The sequence below is a fragment of the Neophocaena asiaeorientalis genome, unplaced genomic scaffold (genome assembly GCF_003031525.2).
Source record: "Neophocaena asiaeorientalis asiaeorientalis breed wild unplaced genomic scaffold, Neophocaena_asiaeorientalis_V1.1 scaffold51, whole genome shotgun sequence".
Classification (NCBI taxonomy): Eukaryota; Metazoa; Chordata; class Mammalia; order Artiodactyla; family Phocoenidae; genus Neophocaena; species Neophocaena asiaeorientalis.
Genome location: NW_020173335.1, coordinates 2,623,463 through 2,636,550, shown reverse-complemented (window position 1 = coordinate 2,636,550; position 13,088 = coordinate 2,623,463). Strand labels below are relative to the sequence as shown.

Sequence of the window (13,088 nt, the reverse complement as noted above, 5' to 3'; positions counted from 1 at the left end):
AATAAACAAAATGATTCCGGCAGAGTAAGACGTGGGTCTTTTTAGAACAGCATCCAGTGGATGGAGTGGGAAAGATGGGCAGGGAACAAAGAACAGGGCTGCCTGTCCTCCTCGTTTGCTTCTGACTGGCGTCTTTACGTGGTTCAGTTTCACTAACTGTGGACCACGGAGTCTCACAGCCCACGGGGAGTCCATGGAACACCCTGCATGCAAGAGGCATTTGAAAAACAACACGCACATGTGACAGAAATAACAATAGTATTGTCATTTGCAGTTTTCTGGAAGATTCCTTTGAATTCCAGTGGTCTCACTTGACACCTCATTTGTTTTTAGAAAATGCACGGAGAGAAAACTTTCAGTACATATTTTATCTCAAAAAGGCAAAAAAACAGTGAGAATTGTCAGCCCCACCCTAGGAAGAGAAACACAAGCATATGGACTTACTTATTTGCCAGCTAATAACTCACGTTGGAAAATCCTCGTACTTGGATTTGTCTTGATGTAAATCAACGCACTGTTGCCATGTTATCAGTGGAACCAGATTTGGATCCCTGTGGTCTAGTGGTGTGTGGATCTCTACTAGATCACAGAGAAGGGCGACCTCAGACAAGCACCCCGGCCCCTATGGTACTTGTGATCACAGACCTAGGCCCATACCTTGGGAGCTCAACAAAGCAAAAGTAAAAGCATCCTTCTCACCAGTCTGCACCTGTAGAGCTAGGGAACTCTCATCTCATGAAATAATAGGCTTCATTTTTCTTCTGTGCTACCATGGCAGCAGCTAGCCTGTTAGATGAGTATGCATGCAAATGTGACCAGCAGAGTAGCTGGTGAACGATGAGAAAAGTAAAAATCGTTTGCGGTACATATATCTAACTATGGGCATCGGTTCCCCTGTGCCTCGGCCTCTGTAAACAGCAGTCATGGCTCTACACCGCCTATCCTCCAGAATTCCACACTTAAAAATAACTATCAGTGTATACCAATTCCATGCAGACTCTCCAGTTTCTGTCCCATTACTGAATCATAAGTAAAGAGTAACAGTGTTTTTTTATATATAAGTAAAACTTTTTAATGCTACAATACATTTGGATCTAGTTCTACAGATGCAGTATTTGAATTCATGTACCTCTGAATAAATACCAGAAGTCAAACATCATTCTGCCACAGAAAGACTCTGGAAAGAGTCACTTGTCACCAGGCAAGTGACAATCTATTTTTAGAGAAAGAAAATTCACGTTCTGTAATTTGCACAAGCAGAGCTGCGTGAAAATAGCCTGTCAGGAATAAAGACGCAGACCTACTGGAGAACGGACTTGAGGATATGGGGAGGGGGAAGGGTGAGTTTTGACAGGGCGAGAGAGAGTCATGGACATATACACACTAACAAACGTAGTAAGGTAGATAGCTGGGGGGAAGCAGCCGCAAGGCACAGGGATATTAGCTCGGTGCTTTGTGACAGCCTGGAGGGGCGGGATGGGGAGAGTAGGAGGGAGGGAGACGCAAGAGGGAAGACATATGGGAACACATGTATATGTATAGCTGATTCATTTTGTTATAAAGCAGAAACTAACACACCATTGTAAAGCAATTATACCCCAATTAAGATGTTTTAAAAAAAAAAAAAAAAAGCCTGTCAAAGGCACACCCACCTTCCTGTAAAGATTTACAAAGAGCACTTGACTAAGAAAAACAGTAAATATTTTATGGAATTCTGATTTATAGAATGGATTTACATGAAGCAAATATTTAAAACAGCAATAAAATAACCTTAATATAAGTACACTTTCTTAAAAATACTTTCAATGAAATGAAACAGCATTTTAATGATTTAACATTAAACAGGGTTGCCAATAATTTTTAAATGATGTACATTTACATCTCAGGGAACAGTTCATTCAAAGCTTTCCCCTTGCGTGACTTGACGTGTATTCATTTTTAGCATTCTTATGGAATTTCTGTTTTATTTTCCTCTATTATGTAGTATTTTATTATAAGGATAGTGACAAAAATGAGTAAAGATAAACTAAATGACTGTAGTAAAACACAATGCTGATTTTGCTGACAAAGATTCTGTGTTTGACCAAAGTCAGGCTCCTGGACTTGCTCCGAGGCTTTTCACGCCCTTCCTTATAAAATCAAGTTTTAGCAAGAACCCTGCAAAGTCAGTTTAACCAGGAGCCCTCACCCTTACAGCTACCTGATCACGCTTAATACCTAACCTGCGTCCTCAGCTTCCACCATCCCAAAGGTGATGTCTGAGCACCTGTCTTTAGCAAGAATCTGGTTAGGTCACTTTACCTGGAACTCCCTTTCCCCCAGATGTTTGCTCTTAGCCATTTTTCACCCCATGACCCCGACTCTGTCCCCCCCCCAGCTATACGTTCCCACCTGCACTGCTGTATTCTGGGTTCAGCCCCATCTCTCTCCCCACTGTAAAATCCCACTGCAGTGATCCCTACACCTATTTCGATGATCCTGAACAAAGGCTGACTTACCATCGTTAACAAGCACCATGGAATAGTTTTTCTTTAACAATGATTAACACAACCTAATTAAAAATACCCCAAAGTTATTGAAACTTATTTTTTATGGAAATCAGCTCTCTTTATAAGAAAGATAGACTGATTATTTTCTGGTTCTTTAAAAATAAATGCTGCTTGAGAGTAGAATGGAGATTGCCAGGAGCTGGGGAGTCGGGAAGATGGAAGATGCTGGTCAAAGAGAACAAACTTTCAGTTAGAAGATGAATACGTTCTGAGGATCAGACTATATTTAATAATACTGTATTGTACACTTGAAATTTGCTAACAGAGTAGATCTTACACATTCTCACCACACACACACACACACACACGGTAACTTTGTGAGGTGACGGAGGTCTTAATTAGCTTGACTGCAGTAAAGATTTCACAACATATATGTAACTCAAATCACCCCATTGTACACTTTAAGTATATGCATTGTATTTGTCAATTATACCTCAATAAAACTAGAAGGGAAAAAAAAGAGAAAATAAATAAACAAATTCTGCTTTACTAAATTAGACTTTAAAAACAAAGATTATTTTTACACATATGTATAGAATTTCCTGTTTGAAAATGTATTTGTTTCTATGCTCCCTGGGTTGGCAAATAGCTATAAAGTAAAGCCGTTTATGTAGCTTAGATATGAAATCCCAGGATACTGCAAAAGCATTTTATATCATGCAGTTACTAATTATCAAAATAAACCAAAAGGTTAGGTATCACATTACAAATAAAGAAAAGGCTCAGAGAGGCTAAGTAACCTGCCCAAGGAGACACAGCTAGAGAATGATGTGGATTTCTACCAACTTCCGCCTTTTCCACACTGCCTCCCAACATGGAGAAGACAAGATTCTTGCTTTCACAGAGATTCCAATCGAATGCCTCTAAGTAGGATTCACTGTGTATCCTCCACACCAACCAACACCACGATTTGCACAATGCAAGTACTCAATAAATGTCTGTTGGAAAAAATGAAGGAATGAACGCCAGTTCCTACTGAAATCTGTCTAATGCAGATAGCTAACTACTAAGAGACCTCTCTCTAATCAGGGCAGACCTCCACGTTTTCCTGATCCAGTATCTTGTAAAAAGCTCAGAGTGTTAAAATCAAAATCAAAGAATCTTAGAATTACAGAAACGTCATAACGCTGAAGTTACCAGAGACTATACAGGCAAAAGTGAGTTTATTTCAGAAAAATTACCCTAGAGCCATAGTTCTCAAACTTTTTTATTTCAGAACCTTTTGGCACTCTTAAAGGTATTGAAGCCCCCCAAAATCCTCCTTTATGTGGGTTATTTATCATATCGAAATTAAAACTGAAAAAACTTGAATAGTTACATATTAACTCATTTAAAAATAACACTGATACACCCATGACATGTTAACATAACATATTTTTACAAGAAATTGCTGTATCTCTAAAAAAATAATAAGAGAAATGGAATTGTTCTTGCAAGTTAAAATGGTGTTAAAGGAAAAAACAGCAATGAGTCGAGCTCCTGATTCAAACAATTGTATAAGTGGTTTTCCTCAAGACAACCACTGCACCGTGGGAAGCAATAGAAGTGCTTTATATACACTTTCCGCTTGCTCACCCAAAATATTAAAAAGATGTACACTTACAGGTAGAGACTTAAGAACATTAACAGTTTTTATTGCTTCATCAAGGATTTTCTTAAGCGCATCAGGCCTTCATTCCATGGGTCTTTTCACATGAGTCCATTGGCCACGAAAGGAGAACAACTCTTGGTAGAGTCTGGTGCCAGCTTCGATTCATCCCAAGGCACCAACAGATTCACCCATGATTGCAAATTTTGTAAATATTGTAAAAAAAAGAAAAAAGCAAAAACTCTGAGTTTTGTGACCTCACAGACTCCCCTGAAAGGGCCACAGAAAAGCCATCACCCCAAACAGTCCCATTCAATGTGACCATAGTCAGTAACAAATGTGAAAAGTCCTGTTTATCTCTTAGTTATCTGTGTCCATAAACATTTTGAATATGGTTGGAAAGAGCCTGTCACTAATAGAATCCTTATGGACCAGCTCTCCCTTAAATCTCTCTGAGTCTACTTCCTTGGGCAAAACAAACCTTGAATCTTTAAAAAATAATTACATACAAAACATATATATATTGAGCCAGATAAATAGTTGCTTGTCCTCTCATTGTTGCTATGGCAATACTGTTGGGTTGCTTTTTCCACGGTTTCCTTATTTACCTCCTGGTAGATTTATCTAGATTCAACGCTTAGACCTCCTGTTTTCCCGGAAAACAGCAGAGTCAAGGATGGTTTCAAACTGTCTGTGTTTCCATGGCATAGGATCAGTGGCAAAGCCAATCCCAAAAGCTAGCTCAAACAGTGCATTAAACAATCTTTGAGTCTCAAAAGATTATTTATGGAATTACACAGGCTTCCTCTAATCCCTGATCTCTCCAGCCCAGCGATGGATACAACAAGATTTAGGATTGATGTGTACTGACCAGGCACTAATCAATTTCAGCACAGCCTAAAAATTCCATGGCAAGGGTTGAAATAAGCAAAGATGACCTGTAATTAAGGAAAATAGACTGTGCTTTGATTAACAATTACATTAGAATTGACCCAGAAATGCTCAGTTGGTTGTCACTTGGCAATGAGGTTTATGAATATAATGTATTTGACCAGACATTTCTCCTTTGATTCCGACAGATACAAGAGCAAAGACCTATGTCAACCCGCCCACATTTTACACAAATGAGGCTTTAGCATAATCCATGCCAGAAAGCTCTGAGAATAAATGCTAGACAGTAGGTGGAAAGGATACATAAAATTCTAAAGGCTTTGAAGTTGGAAGCAGACGTCTGAGCAACTCTGTGCTTCTTCACAGGAAGGAGATGCTTTGAGACACAGAGAACCCTTAACAGGAAGTGGGCCAGGATCCAGAGAAATACCTTCCTGCTGTAGAGGCCAGGTTGCCAGTAAGCTACACCTCTGTCACGGACTAGGGTTGGTGTGGCAGCTCTTTATCTTCAAAGTTGCATCCTTGAAAAATCAAATAAATAGCTTAAATTCTGTGGAGTGAGAGAATGTGGTCTTTAAAAGGTCTCCACCGGAGAAAAGATGTCGAAGCCAAAAGACAGACTGACAAAGGTCAGGGCCTTTGTGTTTACTTTCTCCATCCTGTCATGTTCTTGTAGAGAACTTTTAGCAGCAGAAGTACATTCCATGTAAGGGCCATAAAACGTGAAACTATTCGCCTTTTGAAATAGTGCTGGTTTCCTAATCTCCACGAGGTTTTGAGTTGGCCTAACTTCTTAGTAGGAGGGATGATCTAACGGGTCAATTTCTGCAGGAGAAGGCTTTACCAACTTCCTAGATGGAGCTGGGTGTGTGAGTCAACCAAGGGGTCATCTTTTCTGGGAAAGAATCACACTGAGAAATGAGATAACAATAGTTCCCAGGCCTGGAGATGACATTGTGTCAGATTTGAGAGCCAAGACACAAGATCTGAAATGATACCTGAGGCCCACAGATTGGGTGGGAATTATCTACTAGAACACAGAAATCCCTCAGTCCAAGTTGGTTGAATTTAATCGAACCCTGTAAGCAGTATCCTGTATGCTTATAATTCCTAGTTTTGTTTATAAAGTAAAATGAAAAGTACTAACATATGCTCATAGGAAAAATAGAACAAATGGTTGTGAAGCAAATTATTTAAATACAACACCTATGAAGCCAAACATAGTCTTTCATATAATGTTAAAGAGTCCAAAAGCACTAATGTGGTATCTGTCGCATTAAGTTCAGATGAGGAAACCAAGGCAAAGAGAGGTTAAGTAGCTTCTCAATGTTCAGAAATTAGTTATTGGCAATTGGAATTCAAACTTAGCAGACTGGTTCCAGAATCTCAGTTTCTAACTGTTAAACAGACTATATCTGAGGTCAAAAAGCAAGTTTTATACCTCCTAAATCTTCTTCTGTTATTTTATTTAATCTTTTGAAAGGAATTTGACCAAATCTTGGAAACTCAAATGCTCTCTAGAATACTACCCTTTGTCATCCTAATGGGGGAGAATTTTTATCCACTCAGTTCAGATACCCACGCTTCAAGAATAAAAGGTTACTTGTGCCTCTGTCATATTTAACAGACCCAGTAAAATGCCATAGCCTTTGGGAATGTAGATTTTTTAACTGAGCGAAACAGAAAGAATGTTGTGTACAGAAAATTAACAACTGTGTTCTGTATTCCCTTGCCCTTGCCATAGCATCAGAGCAAGTGATTTCAGTTTGCTTCAGGCATAACTTTCCTAAGACTGCTCACAAAATCCACCCAGTATAATCCAATATATTCCCAAACACCATTTAAATAAGGCATATATTTGACTTTAAAATAAAAATTTCAGTGTAATTGATGAGAAGCATTATTGTATAAAAAATAACCATTTATTATGGTACTCATGAAAAATGGCCTAAGCTTGTTCATTTATTCATTTATTTGCTCAGTAAACATTTTCAATAAACATCTCTCTATAAACATTGTATGATGCTAAATATAAGAAGCAAAAAATAAATAAAATAAGATCTTACAAAAAATGTAAAATTTCTCTGGAGTAAAATCTATTAGAAAAGTCAAAAGAGGACTTCCCTGGTGGCGCAGTAGTTAAGAATCCACCTGCCAATGCAGGGGACACGGGTTTGAGCCCTGGTCCGGGAAGATCCCACATGCCGCGGAGCAACCAAGCCCATGTGCCGTAACTACTGAGCCTGCGCTCTAGAGCCCACGAGCCACGACTACTGAGCCTGCATGCCACAACTACTGAATCCCGTGCACCTAGAGCCCATGCTCTGCAACAAGAGAAGCCACTGCAATGAGAATCCCACGCACTGCAACGTAGAGTAGCCCCCGCTCTCCGCAACTAGAGAGAAAGCCCATGCGCAGCAATGAAGACCCAATGCGGCCAAAAATAGATAAATTTTTTAAAAAGTCAAAAGAAAAACAACAAAGTAAGAAAAATTATTCGAGACGTTTAGGGTTGGATAATAGCTAACTTTCATCACATAAAAATGTTTTTATAAATCAATAAGAAAAAAGTTATGGAATGCAATAAAAACATCAATGATTTGAACAAGCAATTCACAGGAAAAAAACACAAATAATCAATGTATGAAAATATGTTATCCTCAACCTCACTTGTAATGAAGGACCCGGAAATATATACAAGACCCCATCATCCTCCATAAAATCAGCAAAAACATTTATTAGTTTTCCACTTCCCAAAGTTGGAAAGAGAGAAGGAAGCAGACACTCTCGCACATTACTTGTAGAATTGTGAAACACTGCAACATCTAGAGAAAAATAGCCTTTGTCTGTGACTTTGGGACAAATAAATGCTGGATGAGTCAAAAATGTAAATCCATTCTCACAGATGCCACCCTTGTATATATAGTTTGATCTACCTTTGTAAATAGTGACCAAATGAACTCTTAACAGTCAGACTAACTTCTGACTTCTACATTCAGTGCTTTAACCAGAGCCAAAACTGGGAACTCCAATATTGGTGTCTTACCTTGGACGGTTCCAGGTTAAAGTCTTGCAAAGGTCTCATCCTCATGAATTATGGGGGATGAGAAAGACTCCTCCCTCTATTGCAGCCTTACGAGATTATAATATACCATAATATACTATAAACATAATTTTTATATGCACTGGGAGACCTAAACATTTGTGTGATTCACTTTAGTGTGACATTGGCTTTGTTGTAGTGGTCTGACACCAAACCCGAAATCTCTCCGAAGTATGCCTGTATTTAGGGCGCACTAAGTATCATAGGAACGTTGCCAATCCATGTTCTTTTTCTCATGGTTTCCCAACCTCTTTATCATTCCCAGCCTACGATCCCACTCGAACTTTCTCCTTCACTATTTTATGGCAAAAGGTTCTTCTTCTTTTGACTGCATAACAGCAAGAACTTATATTATTTTCGGCCAGCCATCCTTACATGGATCTATCTTTTTGTTTTATACAGTATAGTTTCCTACCTAAGTAACGTTTTAAAAATGAAACTTGGCGCGCAGCATTGGGATAGCCATCTCATACTACTTCGCTGCCCCTGCGGTGGTTTTCTATGGTTTAATGCACAGCAGATGTCGCACAAATATATCTTCATTGGTTGAATGATAGTTGGAGCTTCCCTTAACAGAAAGGAGAATGATAAAGACAGATGGTAGGTTGAGATTTAGTTGAAGGTTCCAAAATTAAAACAAATGTCACCAGAGACAACTTCTAACAGGGTTTGCCATCTAATCATTATAGGTTAGCTCTTCCGTTCATCAGCTGCAAACCTCAAGGTCTATCCCTTCTCGTAGACTTCACCACAAGGTCCATGAATCTCCTCTCCATCCCCCATGCCCTACCATGGTCATCAACCTCAGGACCTTCAACATCTATGCTGACCACTCCCCATAGCAAATACCCTTACCTACTTCACCCTAGCTATCTTCTTCCATTCTCCACTGTATTGTTGCTACATGTTATCATACCAACATCTTCCATTAAACTAAGAAAAACTTGGTAGTTGTTATGTAATAATAGTTAAAAATATGAAAAATACAGTTAGCCAAACCTGCTAAAATCTCTATTTGGGAACTTACTAGCTAAGTAACAGCAAACAAGAGAGGTAACTCTTGAGAAACAGCTCTCCATGGCATTTCTGCACATCTTATATCAAGTTTTCTACTGCACTATCTCTTCAAGGATGTCAGTATAGCAAACAGTCTTGGAAGATACAAAGAGTGTCTCCCTCTGGGGTGGAAGACAGATTTGTCTCCTGACCAGGATAATAACGATAATGTCTCCTTCTGGGGCAAATGCTGGACCATTGTGTCAGCAGCCTCTTATAAGACTGGAGGTTTCCTCATAAGGTACAAAACCTCACTGGGTGTAGCGTTCAGTGGGGTGACTTCACATCGCCCCAGTGGGACCTGAGGGCAGAGGAACGTGAGTGATGAAGTCATTTGTCGCTGACCCAGGAGGCTCTTGTCTTCTGCTATAGCATCTATGGCTGGCTAACTTGTTAACTTGCAAGCAGGGTAAGACCTCAGACCCTTCACAGTTCTTGACAGGAACTTCTTTATGCCTTAGTTTCCCTACCTGTGCAATGGAAGAGGACACTTACCTCAGAGAGATAGTGTGCTAATTAAATGGAATAATGAGGCTATACATATACAGAGCCCAGCCTGAGTCTCACAGCTGCCCTTTTCATCAGTATTTGGCGACTCCTTGCCAAACCAAGTGGCCTGCTCTCGGCTCAGTTCTCAATGGTGGCTCTGAGGCACAGACACCAGAGATCATCTCTTCTTCTCAAAGTTCCTAAATCTCAACCTTCACTAAACTGGTTTTCTTCCCATGTTTTTGTAGAAAGGCAGTCCTAAATTGCCACAAATATACTAATTAACAATACAAAAACAGAAAACCAGTTTTTCTAAGGTGGAAGAAGGGGAAGGCAGTAACTGGAATGAGGGGGTAGGGAGAGTCATGAGATCTTCATCACAAGGAGGTAAGAGTTATTAAAAAACCTATAAAACATCAAGTCACTCAGTTATGTAGATGGCCAATATTTATTATTCTCCAATGTCTAATCTTAATGACATATTTGCAAAGAATTACTGGAAAAAAAAAACAGGGGAAATGGTGGCTGTAAGGTATGTGGCCAAGTGACCATTGAAACAGTATGGAATAATAGATAAAAAGGCACTTTTACTGTCAACAGATCCCAGGATTCCAAGTCCCAGATTTTAGTAGTTGTGAGAACTTGGGTGAGTTACTTAACCTCAAAAAACTTTGGTTTACTTACCTCCCAAGTGGGGTAAGATTCTCTACCTTGAAGAGCTGTTGATGGGTTATCTCAGTAAATTGTATCTATGATGGGTATGACTATTCCATGAGTAAAATACTGAAGAATTACTTATTCAGAAATTAATATGAGGGCCAAGGGACATTTCTGAATATTTCCCAAAAAGATATAGCATCTCGTGATGTGGTACCAGGCTTGCCAAATACAACCTTATAGAACACCGGGCTTGCCAAATACAGCTTTATAGAACTTAAACTCTGGCTTCATAAAACCCCAAGGTACAGGAAATTCCTTAGTGGCAGACTTCTGTAACTCTGCGTCAGTCTCAGATAACCACTTACTTGATTGAACTTACCTGTAACAAGAAATCAAAGAGAGCCATCTTGGACCATTCGTGGTGATGTATTTCAGTACAGCCCCATTCAGGTTTGGGTACGCGGCCATTCTGCCAGCACTTCTGTTTCAGCAACTGCTGATAAGTTCCCCAGGTGAGCTTAACAGAAGAGTGGGTCTCATTACTCGTTGGAGACAAGGATGAGTCCCAGAGAATGAAAGGACATGGGCGGCCATCTATAGAATCCAAAAACACAAAAAAAAAACACTTTTAGAACGTCACTGACTCAGTGTGTACTCTTGGATGTCATTCAGTCTTTCACAGCTTCACACTCTCATCTGTCACATGTGAGAGTTTGATTAGATGACATTTATGATCACTTTCCCTTCTGAATATTTACTATTTTTATACCTCAGTGATGCTTCCTGATAGCAGTCTTATAAGATGGAAAGTTATTGTTAGACAAGGAAAGAAAAGATTTTTTTAAACAGATACTTTATAGATGTGGCAGGAACAGGCCACTAACCACCAATAACTACGTGCTCTGGTTAATGTGGTTTTATTCCACATCTAAAAGCAGTCACCATGAAAAAAGAAAGAATCCAGACATTTATAATTATCTATTCAGTGTCTGAGTGGAGTGGCTCTCTATTTGTAATAACAACCGTGTGATTTTCTGAGGCCATATTATGATGTCAGGAAGAAAAAGAATTTTTAGAAGTTGCAAATTTAAAAGTGAAATTGTATGTTTCGCACCAGTCACTATAATCTCCAAAGAAAGAAAAAGGAAGCAAGAGGGGTTTTTTTTTGTTTGTTTTTCTGATAGAAACAACAGCACTTCTGGTAATGGGTCATTTATTCACATAAAACCTCACAAAGTGTATTTAAGCAAATATCATTTCTTCAACTTCCTGTGCATAGAATATTTTTTCCAAAAAAGTCTGTCACTCGAATGTTTTTGTCTCATTCTTGATAGTTTAGAAATTTCATTGGTCAACTGTACATTAAATGACACTGTAAGCTTAAAGCCAAAGCATCCCTCTCAAGCTCCCATGTCTGTCAAATAAAGTCACTGAAAGATGATGAAGAGCAGCTTTGCTTGTAACTTAAAAATCAGAATGATCTCTTGGGGAAAAAAAGAAAAATGACTAAGTCACAAAGGTCTGAAAAATCCCATTTAACTCATTCTTAACAGGCCTGGGCATTTGAATCCTCTGAAACTATGGCTGGAATGTCAAGACACATCACAGGGATTTTTAAAGCTCTTTCAAATGACCTGAGAGGTTCTCAATCTGTAACTGTTTTTTGTTAAAGACTTTTATTTTCCCACCTTGCTTATTTGCCTTCATGTAGAGCTCTAATCTCTGGTCTTTAATGCAAGGACAGTCACTCCTCTAACCACTCCTGAATGTGGTGTTACAATGACCTTAATAATATTAATAACATTCACTTACTCATTCTAATCACCTACATTCCAGTTTTGTTCAAAAGAAAAATCTTTCTCCTTTTAGCCTTGCAATTTAGGCCAGGGCCAGTAGCAAGTCATTTAGATTGTAGAAAATAAGCCACAGTCACTGATGTACAATTGAAAGAAAAATAGACAAAGAAACATGAACCATATATAAAGAACTTAATTGTTATCTCTCTCCTTTTTACTTCCTTTTACTGTACTAAATGATTTGGGGCTGCTGGGACCCAATTATCTTCTTAGGTATTAGATAAATATAATGTTAAATGTATATGCTCCAAATACGATGCCAATTTAAAAAATAATAATAATAAATTCTAGGTAAAAACAGGCCATCATGTAGTGGGAGACACACATAAACCAGTGTAACGAAATACATGTAAGAGACACAACACAGCTTTCAAAGATATGGGCACTTCAGACTTCTAAATATCAACACCAAGAGGCTCTATCACTCAGTGTCTTTGGAACAAACTGATACACAGCTAGCACTTTGCATTCTCAGGGCTGGGAAGTATTCAAAGGGAGTTGAAAAACACTGAAATTCAACAACACAAATCAATACACAAGACAGACAAAGTACCAGTTTCCTCAGTACACAAGGCCCTCAGAGAAATGAGGAAATTATGCACATAAACAATTGAAACAGTTAACTTCTGTGATGTTTTTCCTTCCCTTTAGAAACATTTGTTTCATATTTTAAAAGTAATTAAGAGTAAATCTACTCATTTTAGGAAATATAACATTAAAATGTATAGCTAAAAGATGACATGATAATATATATAGGAAACACTAAAGTCTCCACCAAAAAAACTATTGGAACTAATAAATGAATTCAGTAAAGTTTCAGGATATAAGATTAATATACAGATATCTGTTGCTTTTCTATACACTGAAAATGAACTCTCAGAAAGAGAAATTAAGGA

The 13,088-nt window shown here is 38.6% G+C and overlaps 1 protein-coding gene across 1 annotated transcript in view; it reads right to left on the bottom strand.

Annotated features, from left to right (window-relative positions):
• Positions 1–13,088, bottom strand: part of GASK1B (golgi associated kinase 1B) — a 44,330-nt gene that overhangs the window by 12,605 nt on the left and 18,637 nt on the right. Inside the window, exon 2 of the mRNA XM_024746145.1 lies at positions 10,716–10,930. Within this exon, the coding sequence (XP_024601913.1) occupies positions 10,716–10,930 (215 nt within the window). The remainder of the gene's footprint in view (positions 1–10,715; positions 10,931–13,088) is intronic.